Here is a 12,373-nt window from a genome sequence, read left to right on the forward strand (position 1 = left end):
GTGTCAATACTTTTGGCCACAACTGTAGCCCTCGTACCCACCTCTATGGGGCTATTCACATCTGTGACTTTTGCTGACCGAGTGGTCCATGCAAGGTCACAGAGACATGTCTGATATTGATCTTAGCCTCGGATCAAACTCGCCAATGAAAGTCTGTGGGTGAAACAAATTGGAGAGCAGTCGGATTGCCAAGTGCTGTCCATTTTTCACGGTCTGATAGATTGGAGAAGTTGGAGAACCTTTTTTTTCTCATCAGTGAAAACTGATGAAACACCGACAAAACTCTGATGAAAATCACTGTGGTGAAACAGTGATCCAAAACGCTGATGAAGCTTGGATCAACTTTCTCGTATGAGAAAATCACTGATATGTGAATAAGGTCTTAGCCCAGAAGAGGCATTTTTGATAAATATTAGGGTTAGGATCCCATAAAAGAAAGGAACGCCTTGTCGTGGCTAGTGGTCTCTCTTGAAATGGCCAGTTTGTGCACTAAGTACATGGATTCTGTATTGTGTTGCTGTATTCTTTTGTATATATGTGTGTGAATATATATATATTTAAATATTTACATTACTACTGTAAGATCACGTATTACATTTCACATATAGAGCGTAAAGACGTAGATGACACTATATTGTTACTTGATATTAGAGAAAACCAAGAACAGTCTCCGCTCTTCCACATTGAAGCATTTCATACACTTCTGTTGGGATCATGTAATCACAGCCGTATGGATTTATTGTTAGATGCATCACAGTCTTTATTTCCTGAATGAAATGCGCAAAAAAGGATGTATTTTTACTCCACACTCAATACTTTTAAAGTGTCTAGAAAAGGGGAGCATGGTATTGTTGAGTCCCAAAATTGGCAATACTTATTACTGACCTTTATGGAGAAAAAAATCTCAATGCACCCGTATCTAGTTTGTTTGGTGGTTTTTGGTATGAGTCTTTTTGAATATGATTTGTTGTACTCAGCCATTTTTTGCTCTGTAAATTGATATACTGTACATAGAGAAATTAACAGGGCGAGTAGGGATAGCCACCGTGGAGCGGGGGCGCCATTTGCGTCCTAGAGGGTGCCAAACCCCGCCGTTAGGTAGGGAATAATTATAGGGCCCTATAGGGTCAAATAGAGTATATATCCCTACCTGACGTGGTAATACCATATATTTGAAGGAGCTGGACCTTTTTTTGTAAAAATTGATCAGTGTGTGTTGTTTGTGCCTTGAGATTTTTTTCTCTTTTTTAAGAATTGACAATATAGTATCTTTTAAAGAGTTAGTTTTTTGTAGGAGCCGTTGGACAACTAATTTAAGCAAGCAATTTTGTTTGATTTTTCGGTGACCTTTATGGAGGCAAAATACTGGTCTAAAAGGGGTGGCATAAAAAAGGAAAGAACGTCTAATCTGCTCCAAAGATGTGCCAAAGCTATGAAATAGCGAGTGATTCCGTGATAAGTGCAACTTCACATCCAGTTTTCCGAATTGCACTCTTCGTTGCCCGTCCGGCACACTTCCTGTGTTGCAATAGTAGCCACCACTGGACTGCACTACGTTACATAGATCTCCTTCTGACTGTGCTGGAGCAATCACAAATTCTGGCCCACGTGCTGTCACATGCAGAGCTGGGCCGTGTCTATGTAGGTGACATCTACTGTGAGATCATAGACATTGGAGGAGTCTACCATGATTTGAAAATCACTTACTAAATGTATGGCACGTGAATTTCCCCTGGGACCTAAAGAGGAGCTCCTGGGACTTTAAGTACTAGGGTTCAGATAAAAGATTCATCCTGTTATGGTACGGCATTCAGTCCAGTCCTCTGTGGCTGCCGAACAAGGGCAGTCTTCACTTCGACAGCTGACACCCTCGGTCCGCCATCCTGGGTGCCTCTGGGGTTTACTAAGCCCCGTGACCTCACATGTGCCTTGTGCCTATCTTGACATCAATGGCAGAGGCCAGAGACACCCAGGATTACTCAACTTTAAAAAGCACATTCGACATTTTCAGCTGATGTATATGAAGTACCGAAAACAAAAAAAAAAGTAACCCCCCCTACTCATAAGTATAAAGTTGTCCTGAGACATTGATTTTATCAAACTCCCCCAACTGTGTATGTTGTATTGGGGCATCCCGACTCTCTCCTGACATATGATCGCAGAGTGTTCGGATGTAGACATCATTCCAAAGTTTATGGGAACCTTTTACCTTAGAAACACCTTAAATATAGTCTTTAGATACATTTTCCCTTTATCCTTTTTTGGCCTTTTATATGGTTTGTGTCTTTTTGCTAGTATTGGGCTTTATTGACTTTAGGTTGTATACTGTAACATTTTGCTCCGGTGTTACTTTAAAACAAAACCAAAGAAATGAGCCGGAACAGAAATTAGTATAGGTGCAATGTGTAGGTGCACGTTCACACTGTGGCCATATAACAGACAAAACCTAAGAAAAAAAAACAAAATGAGCTGATACTCTACTATAAGTAAATGGTAATAGTACATATAAATAATATAGGGTTATGTCGGGGTGGGATCTCCAATGTACCCATCTATATTGAGGTCGGCTGACACAAAGTGAGGTTTTAACACTAGAGACAGGATAGGACCATCCCGATTGGGTCACCTTGTCGTGGTGGGATGGCTTTTATACTTTTTTTTATCAAAATAGTGTTAGCTAAGTCCCCTATGTTATTTACATGTACTATTACTATTTACTTACTACAGGGTATATGCTCATTTTGTTTTTATCTTAGGTTTTGTGGTGTTATTTTAGCATTGGTATCCATTTATATCTCTCTTTTCTCTTCCTCCATTCATTGGACAAATATTGTTGATCACAGCAAGGGACATGTCTAGACGCTGACTTATTGTCCCTCAATGTTAAGTCAATAGACCAAACTCAGAATTCATCAAAGGTTTTTACGCCTGGTTACTGACCATTTGTACGGATTGAGCTGCTTCTTCGGACCGCACTGAAATAATGGTAGTTTCTCGGGCATTCTCCTCTCAACTGAGACTACCATAGACTCCTATACAATGAGTTCTATACAAATAAAGGATGGACCGCCATGGCAGGTAACTATTAGCGCGGCCCTTATACGCTCCCTCCATTCATCAAGGAAACTAAATCTACTGGGGGTTTTTGATTTTTACAGAATTCCTCCTACACTGAACTAGTCTTACCAATATATTGGTGCGCTTTTTAATTTGTTTGGCTTTAGTTTTTATAAGTGTAATCGGGGATTAGGAAATAGGGTCTGCTTTTTTTCCAGCCAAGAAGAGCGCCACTATTGTACACAGGGTGTGCCTGGTATTACAGTTCTTCTAAATTCAAGCTGCAAACAGTATGTTTTGTGCCCTGGGGTGTCATTGAACTAATTTAGGCTGCTACTCTTGTCACTTGAAGTTATCTATGAAATATCAGCGCATACACCAATCAGCCATTACCTTAAAGCCATTAACAAGGAGGAGTGAATATCACTAATTATATCACGACAGCGGCACTAGACAAAAGGTGGGATATTTTAAGCAGCAGATCGGTTTTTGAAGGTTTATGTGTTAGAAGAAAGCTGAAAGGGTTACAGTTCTGTTTATTTTTATTTATTTTTTCAGGAACCAGTAGTAAACAAGAATATTAGAAACTTAATAATAAATCTTTCTCCTCCAGGACTGATCATTCATTCTCAAAATTCTCATTTCATGTGTAAAGTGTGTCTTCATTGAATTCAGACTTTCCCATTACAGAGATAAATGACAGTTTGTGCTTATAAAGTTCTATGGAGAACTGTAACTGTCATTTCAGGTGAACTTGCAGCAGAATGTCCATGTCGGCCTTTGGCTCCTCCTCCCTCCATAGAATTTTAAAAGCACCAACTGCCATCTCCTATTTCAGTAATGGTAAAATCTGTCTTCACTGAACACAGATTTTACCCATGAATTGAAAATGATCGATCAATCCAGGAGTATTAAGAAGCAGTTTTCTCTGATAAGATATATTACAAATTTTATTATTTTCACTTGTAGCTTTTATTAATGAAATAAAAATTAATACACTGGTTACACTTTAAGGATCTGAATATCTTTGAAAGGACAAAACTGTGACTGCAAGACGAGGTGGGGCAACGGCATCTCCAAAATGGCAGATTTTTGGGGGAATTTCCAGTACGCAGTGATTAGTACAGTAACTACCCAAAGTGCTCCCCTTGAAAGACAAGGGATATACCAAGCGCACCGCCACTCCATTACAAGTCTATGGCTCTGATGAAATAAAACTGAGCAAACTGCCGCTCCATTCAAGTCTCCTGGCAGTAAACTTGCAGTCAGGAGAAAACACTGGAAAATACTAGGACACAAGTCCCCCATTCTGGTGATCCGAAGGGAGTCCCAGCAGTAGAACCGAAACCAATCAAACAATTATCGCCTATACAGTGGATAAATTATAATTTATGGAGACCAGAATATCCCTTATGTTGGTGTCAGATACTGCAGAACATCTTTAGCGGTCCTGTGCTGCCCATGCCCCATTGGGTCACAGATGTTTTGGTTGCTTGAAGGTGATCTCCACAATATTAAAGGGAATCTGTCACCAGGTTTTTGGTATGTAATCTGAGAGCCGCATGATGTAGGGGCAGAGACCTTGATTCAAGTGATGTGTTACTTACTAGGCTCTGTATTGCTGTTTCAATAAAATCAGTGTGTAATCTGCAGATTATCATTACAGGACTAGGTGTCTTGTGCCACCTTGTCCTGCTGTTCTGTGTAATCCCACAGCCTTTGTCAATATACAGTGTACATAGAAAGTGGTGTGGGCGGGGTTATACAGGGCTTAGCATTCCGAGCTCTGCAGCAGAGAAAACTGTGATTGTATCAAAATGACAGCAAGCAGCCCAGCAAGTGATACATCGCTGGAATCAGGGACTAAGCCCCTACATCATGCTGTTCTCAGATTACATAGCAAAAACCTGCTGACAGATTCCCTTTAAGCAGGGTTTTATCATTATGGCTGACCTTTGCACATAATGTTTGCATATTTAATATACAATTTTTCTATAATAAATTAATAATTTTAGATAATCTATAAATCAATGACTTATTAGTTTGGAAATGTATTTACACCCAGTACGCTAATGTTTCCCATTGCCTACTTTTGCCAAACCAGTAGAATATTCTCTACTGTCCATGACAAACCTCTGAATACTTCATGCGTGTAGTACAATAAACCACCAACCCCTGTGGAATCATTCAAGCAATGCGATTGTTCCACATGCAAATACCTAATACAAGACCCCTGTGCTAATAAGACCCCGATGACAGTCACAGAACACTGTTATTACGGATTAGTTTCTGTTAGGAAACCGTCATTGACTCGGCTTTTATTTTCGGCCAGTGTGTAAATCGTTAATCCTTTTAGTTGGTACTAAGGCATGCAGAGAGAGCACGTTGAGATAAAACCTTCACAACAAGGGATTTTACTAATCAGATAGAGTGACGGGGCTCGGAGAGACAAGACTGACAGTTGGATTATTCTGCGGCAATAAAAATGTAACCGCTGTGTATTATTTTAGAATTGCAGGTGGTTTCAGACACTGAAGAAGATCTGGAGGGAGTCCTTCCTCTGCCGCCTCCACCTCCCAACAGAATGAGGGAAAATGAAGTCAAGCAGTTGTAACGAATCCACTCGAGAACGTTCCGCTCTTGTAGAAAGTCGCTAACTTGTGATTTGGTTTTGAAACTTTTAGCAAAGTTTCACTGTAAAATCTATTAAAATAAATTATGAAAGTTAAATAAAAATAAAATGCATGATATCCGTGTTATACACTGCTCAAAGAAATAAAGGGAACACTTAAACAACAGAATATAACTCCAAGTAAATCAAACTTTTGTGAAATCAAATTGTCCACTTAGGAAGCAACACTGATTGACAATCAATTTCACATGCTGTTGTGCAAATGGAATAGACAACAGATGGAAATTAGTGGCAATTATCAATACACCCTCAATAAAGGAGTGGTTCTGCAGGTGGGGACCACAAACCACATCTCAGTACCAATGCTTTCTGGCTGATGTTTTGGTCACTTTTGAATGTTGGTTGTGCTTTCACACTTGTGGTAGCATGAGACGGACTCTACAACCCACACAAGTGGCTCAGGTAGTGCAGCTCATCCAGGATGGCACATCAATGCGAGCTGTGGCAAGAAGGTTTGCTGTGTCTGTCAGCGTAGCGTCCAGAGGCTGGAGGCGCTACCAGAAGACAGGCCAGTACACCAGGAGACGTGGAGGGGGCCGTAGGCGGGCAATAACCCAGCAGCAGGACCACTACCTCCGCCTTTGTGCAAGGAGGAACAGGAGGAGCACTGCCAGAGCCCTGTAAAATGACTTCCAGCAGGCCACAAATGTGCATGTGTCTGCACAAATGATTAGAAAACGACTCCATGAGGATGGTCTGAGGGCCCGATGTCCACAGATGTGGGTTGTGCTCATAGCCCAACACCGTGCAGGACGCTTGGCATTTGTCACAGAACACAAGGATTGGCAAATTCGCCACTGGTGCCCTGTGCTCTTCACAGATGAAAGCGGGTTCACACTGAGCACATATTACAGATGTGACAGAGTCTAGAGACGCTGTGGAGAGCGATCTGCTGCCTGCAACATCCTTCAGCATGACCGGTTTGGCAGAGGGTCAGTAATGGTGTGGGGTGGCATTTCTTTGGAGGGCCGCACAGCCCTCCATGTGCTCGCCAGGGGTAGCCTGACTGCCATTAGGTACCGAGATGACATCCTCAGACCCCTTGTGAGACCATATGTTGGTGCGGTTGGCCCTGGGTTCGTCCTAATGCAGGACAATGCCAGACCTCATGTGGCTGGAGTGTGCCAGCAGTTGCTGCAAAATGACGGCATTGAAGCTATGGACTGGCGCGCCCGTTCCCCAGACCTGAATCCGATTGAGCACATCTGGGACATCATGTCTCGCTCCATCCACTAACGTCATGTTGCACCACAGACTGTCCAGGAGTTGGTGGATGCTTTAGTACAGGTCTGGGAGGAAACTCCTCAGGAGACCCTCCACCACCTCATCAGGAGCATGCCCAAGCGTTGTACAGTAGAGAGGTCATACAGGCACGTGGAGTCCACAAACAATACTGAGCATCATTTTGACTTGTCTTAAGGACATTACATTCCACTTTAATTTTTTTGTGTGACTCCAAATCCAGGCCTCCATTGGCTAATAAATTTGATTTCCATTGATGATTTTTGTGTGATTTTGTTGTCAGCACATTCAACTTTGTACAGAACAAAGTGTTCAATGAGAATATTTTATTCATTCAGATCTAGGATGTGTTATTTGAGTGTTCCCTTTATTTTTTGAGCAGTGTAGTTTTGATTTTATGTTTATTTTAATAATATAGTTAAAATAATATCAGTTTCAATATCTCAGATCAGATTATTTTTTCCTGTAAATAAGTCTCAAAACTTACATTTTTACACTTGACTATTTTCTTGGCTCTAAAAATAATTTAAAAAATCTTTCCGACTTTCAAGAAGAATTGGAATTGATTACATTTCCCACAATGCCACGCCCAGGACTGGCGTCAGCACCCGGAAAACGTGGACAAGCGATGGAGCGCAGTCGGCCCAGATTTCCATAGATGACCTCCTGTGCATATATGGACGGGCAGTGTCAGACTGGGCAGCCAGGAGCCCACCTGCAACATCAACTCCAGGGCTCCACTTTTCAGCTACATGCAGATGACATTATTCTCAATCACAAATTTATATAGGAATAAAATGGGTTGATTCTGTCTTTTGTCTGTACATAGTGAATCAAGAGTATTGTGCCAAGTACTGCACAGGGGCCCACCAAAGGATTCTCCTGTTCTACTGTGGGCCAGTCCGAGCCTGTGTACGGGGATTGTGCACACTGAGTATGGAGCGGACTCTGGAATTAACTGGTCGAATCACAGCACTATAACAGGTTAGATACTGCTGTTAATCATGGCAGCAGCAGTTTGGTTGGAAAAAAAAAGTGGTGCACTGCCCAGAAGCCACCACTATGTTTTATATGGAATTTAGAAAAAAAAAAACAATGGAAGCAAAGCCGCAGCCAAAGACGTCCAATAGGACATCAGAACAGATGCGTCAGGGAAAATGCCACTTGTGTTTTCCACAAGCGTTTTATGCGGCTACGACGGTGCGTAAAAGATGTGTGCCCATCGCCCAATTCCAAATTCAGACATCTATGAAACACGGTCAGTGTACAAATCATGGGTTACGGTCTGGCCACGGGAGGCCTAACAAGAATACAACAGCCTCTTAAAGGGAATCTGTCATCCCATTTTAGCCCTATCAGCTGCTGGCACCGCCATCAGGGGCTCATCTACAGCTTTCTGTAATGCTGTAGATCAGGGTTCCCCAACTCCAGTCCTCAAGGTCCACCAACAGATCATGTTTTCAGGATTTCCTTAGTATTGCTCAGGTGATAATTGCTTCACCTGTGCAATACAAAGGAAATCCTGAAAACATGACCTGTTGTTGGGCCTTGAGGACTGGAGTTGGGGAACCCTGCTGTAGATAAGTTCCTGATGAAACCTGAAAGATAATAAAAACAAGTTAGGTTATACTCACTCTGGCGTCCGGTCCGGTCTGATGGGTGTCGCGGTCCGGTCCGGCGCCTCCCATCTTCATACGATGCTGTCCTCCTGCTGTGGCTCCGGCGCAGGCGTACTTTATCTGCCCTATTGAGGGCAGAGTAAAGTACTGCAGTGTGCATGCGCCGGACCTCTCTGACCTTTCCCTGCGCCTGTGCACTGCAGTACTTTACTCTGCCCTCAACAGGGCAGATAAAGTATGCCTGTGCCGGAGCTGCGGCAGAAGTAAGAAGGAGGATGGCATCGTATGAAGATGGGAGGCGCCGGACCGGACCGTGACCCCTACCGCACCCGCCCTCGGTAAGTATAATCTAACTCTTTTTTCTTATCTTTCAGGTTACATCGGAGGCTTATCTACAGCATTACAGAATGCTGTAGATAAGCCCCTGATGGCGGTGCTGGCAGCTGATAGGGCTAAAATGGGGTGACAGATTCCCTTTAAATGCCGATGAGGGTGTTGAGTTCAGGACAAGAGAGCTGAGGCCATCTGTACATCGCAGTCCATACTCAGACCATGATGCACGGACCACTAAATGAGACCTTAAGGAGAGATTTAGAAAAAAATGATTATACTGCCCAGTTCTGCACTATAATGTTTCTGGTGAACGCTTTAAAAGAAGCTTTCGTTACAGAAATTCCTATACATGTCTGCAAACAGAAAAAAGTGTAACTAATCGTAAACTAATAATAAAATCCCAAATTATCTACTGAGAACTAATGAAACCACTAAACTAATATCCCAGGAGTATAACTATAGTGGAGGTGGTGAGTGCAATTACACATAAGCCCTTGAGCCTATGGAGACCCCCCAAAAAAATCCCTTTAGCCTATAAGACCTGTTATCGTTCAGAGCCCTATTGGACACTATGCAGTTTGGCCTATGATCTTCTAATTATGCCATTGCAATAGTCCGAAAGTACTTTATTGTCAGACCTGATATTGGTTTAGTCTAAAAAAAAAAAAAAAAAAAAAAGGAGTCACTACTATTTGTCCATTAAGACTGAAAAAATAAAAATTTAGTCCAATATTGATACTTGTTTCAGTCATGCATCAGCCCATACACTTTAAGGTACGTTGGTTAGCATGAACATATTTTCTTTCTGAGCACCGTCCATGTAGAAAACAGAAGGCACATGGACCAATGTTAATTAATGTGTTAGTTAACCTGAACGTCTTTCCACCCGGACCAACAGTCTGTCAAAAAATCTCTGCATGTGCTGGTATCATTCGTTTTTCAGTTGAGACTCCTACACATGTCTCACAACATCAACGTGGAACTGATGCTGGTTCTGGTGCATCAACGGCCCAAATTGTGGGACAGCAGGGTATGGAGAATACAGTCGGCGCCATGAAGCCTGGACCTATACTTGCTGCAAACTGTATCCTAAGTATGAAAGCAGCTCCCAACAGGTTCAAGAGGATATAAGTACGGTAAGTACGCCAAATCGAAACGGTACAATATGATCGTCATAAGTGTAATTTATTAGATGAGGAAAAGCAAATGGAAAAAACAAACAAACAATATGTGTTCATTTTTTTCAACCAAACCAAAAGCGCCCAACAAAAAAAATTTCACACACCTAAGGAAAAATAAACACCATCCTAGCACTGATCTTAGAACACACACTATGCAGGTTATTACATACAGCATCCTTGACATATATTATTTTATTATTCTGCTATCTTCCTCTTTCCAATGGGTTTAGTGACAAGACGATGGAGGTGTTGCCAGAACCAGTTCCGCCGTGCGAGACAACAGCCGAGCAAGAGCGGGGATGTGGCCTTGAAAAAAAGGCAATACCTCTATTATGACCGGCTACAATTTTTTGGCCCCAGTGATAGATCTTCCGTGATTTGCTACCATTTGATTTTGTTGTTTGTAATGTTTTTATCATGATTTTGCAATCAAAACATAATTTTTTTCTCTGTCATCCCTCACCTTATAGATCAGGCAGGGGCAAAAAAGGGAACTACCTCCGGCTCAGAGGTGCTGGAATCCGGATCTGGTGGCCAGGAAAAGGATCAGCCAGCGGAGACTACCACAACAATGCAGATCTTCAACACCTCCTCCCCCAGCTACCCATCATCCAGCGACACTACCGACTACCAGGCTGGTCCCAATCTGGTTGGGGACGACATGGCTATTTTGGTGGTTTAGACTCACAGCCCTACCAGCCTCAACAGGAGAGTCATCACCAATATAGTGCCCAGTATCCACCTCAAGCCCATGAGCCGGCCCACTACCTCCATCATGGGCAAGTGTATGCCCCCACACAGGCCGAGGGCCAAGGTGGCCACACTAGCCATCAGGCAACACAGGCTGGGCTGCCGCCTTCTCCACCCCCTACATACTACAATTTATAACTTTGTGTGTGTTTTTGTGGTTAAATGGTGTATTTTAACATTCGAAGAATTTGTGTTCTAAGGCCAATTCTGGCCATTTTGCTAAATAACATAAGGCTTCACAAGGCCTTTAAAAAAAGGATACATAAAAAGTTTGCACTTTCAATTGTTGTCTTTATCAATGATGCACTTACATCACGACATGCTGCCATATGCTTACACATTGATTTCTAAACAGAGAAAAGACATAAGGGGTTGTAATATATATAGTTTCCCAAAGGCCAAAAATAAACATTTACAACATAGACACAGCATGCTCTGGCCAAGAAGTTTCCCCCTCAGGTGACAAAGTAATTTGTGAAAATATCAGGCACTTTGAACCCAGAGAGCGGTCTACGTTGAGGGTTGATAGGTGGTCTCGCCCTACGTACATTGTCTGACCCACGCACAACACCAGCAGAGGAGGAACAATCATGTATCCTGGTGAAGTTATGGGCAATGCCACATGCTTTAATTACTTCATTTACGTTTTGTTCACTCAGCTGAATGGCAGACTGGAGGACCCACCATTTTGGACAATGAATGCCAAGGAACACTCCACCAGTCGCCGAGCACGTGATAGGCGCAAGATACAAATTCTGCGCCGGTGGTCCAGGTTGCGCCGGGGATATGGCCTCATGACATTGCACGTTAATTGAAAAGCCTCATCTGCCACAAGGACATAAGGGACTGATTCTTGAGTGGATCCTGGTAGCTGGCGTGGTGGTGGTAGATCCAACTGGTTGTTGCATAGCCGCCGACCCATAATGGAAGTATTGAAGACTCTAGAGTCTCCCGTCCTTCCATAGGCCCCAAAGTCAACAAAATTATAAACTTGTATTGAGAGTCGGACAGAGCCAACAATACAACAGAAAATTATTGTTTCTAATTGAAGAATTGTGAGCCAGAGTTCGCCAGCTTACGCACCCGGATATGTTTGCCATCAAGGGCCCCAATCCAATTAGGAAACTGGCATTCCTCCTCAAAGTCCCTTGATATCCTCAACCAGTCTTCCATCCTGGGCTCGGGCATGACAAGTTGATGTAGTCTTGTCCAGATTTCAATACATGTTGACCTGACCATGCCAGAAATGGTAGATCTTCCAATGAGAAAATCATGGTGGAGGGCAGCAGAAGACAGGCCAGTGGACAGGAAGCTGAAGAACAACAGAAAAGGAACATTTTAGAATGCACAAATTAAACAAATACCAGATACATACATACCAAACTTGTTAGTAATTCTGATCTACTAACACACACATATTTTGTCGCACAATTACTAAGTGATATTCAGTACATATTACACATAACATTCAGGTGTGTAAGCTTAAACATATCTGGAGT

At 42.6% G+C, this 12,373-nt stretch overlaps 1 protein-coding gene across 3 annotated transcripts in view; it reads left to right on the forward strand.

Moving 5' to 3' along the window:
- Positions 1–11,157, forward strand: part of CUNH10orf67 (chromosome unknown C10orf67 homolog) — a 216,154-nt gene extending 204,997 nt beyond the window's left edge. Inside the window, exons 16-18 of one of the 3 annotated variants that reach the window (XM_073581805.1) lie at positions 5,568–7,975; positions 9,887–10,079; positions 10,355–11,157. In XM_073581805.1, coding sequence (XP_073437906.1) covers positions 5,568–5,671 — 104 coding nt within the window. In that variant the 3' untranslated portion in view covers positions 5,672–7,975; positions 9,887–10,079; positions 10,355–11,157. Of the gene's footprint in view, positions 1–5,567; positions 7,976–9,886 lie in introns of all 3 variants that reach the window. The other 2 variants (XM_073581806.1, XM_073581804.1) reach the window with 2 other exon arrangements.
- The last annotated feature ends 1,216 nt before the right edge of the window (positions 11,158–12,373 follow it).

Source organism: Dendrobates tinctorius, unplaced genomic scaffold, assembly GCF_039654945.1.
Source record: "Dendrobates tinctorius isolate UK_male_01 unplaced genomic scaffold, ASM3965494v1 ptg000070l, whole genome shotgun sequence".
In the NCBI taxonomy this organism is placed as follows: domain Eukaryota; kingdom Metazoa; phylum Chordata; class Amphibia; order Anura; family Dendrobatidae; genus Dendrobates; species Dendrobates tinctorius.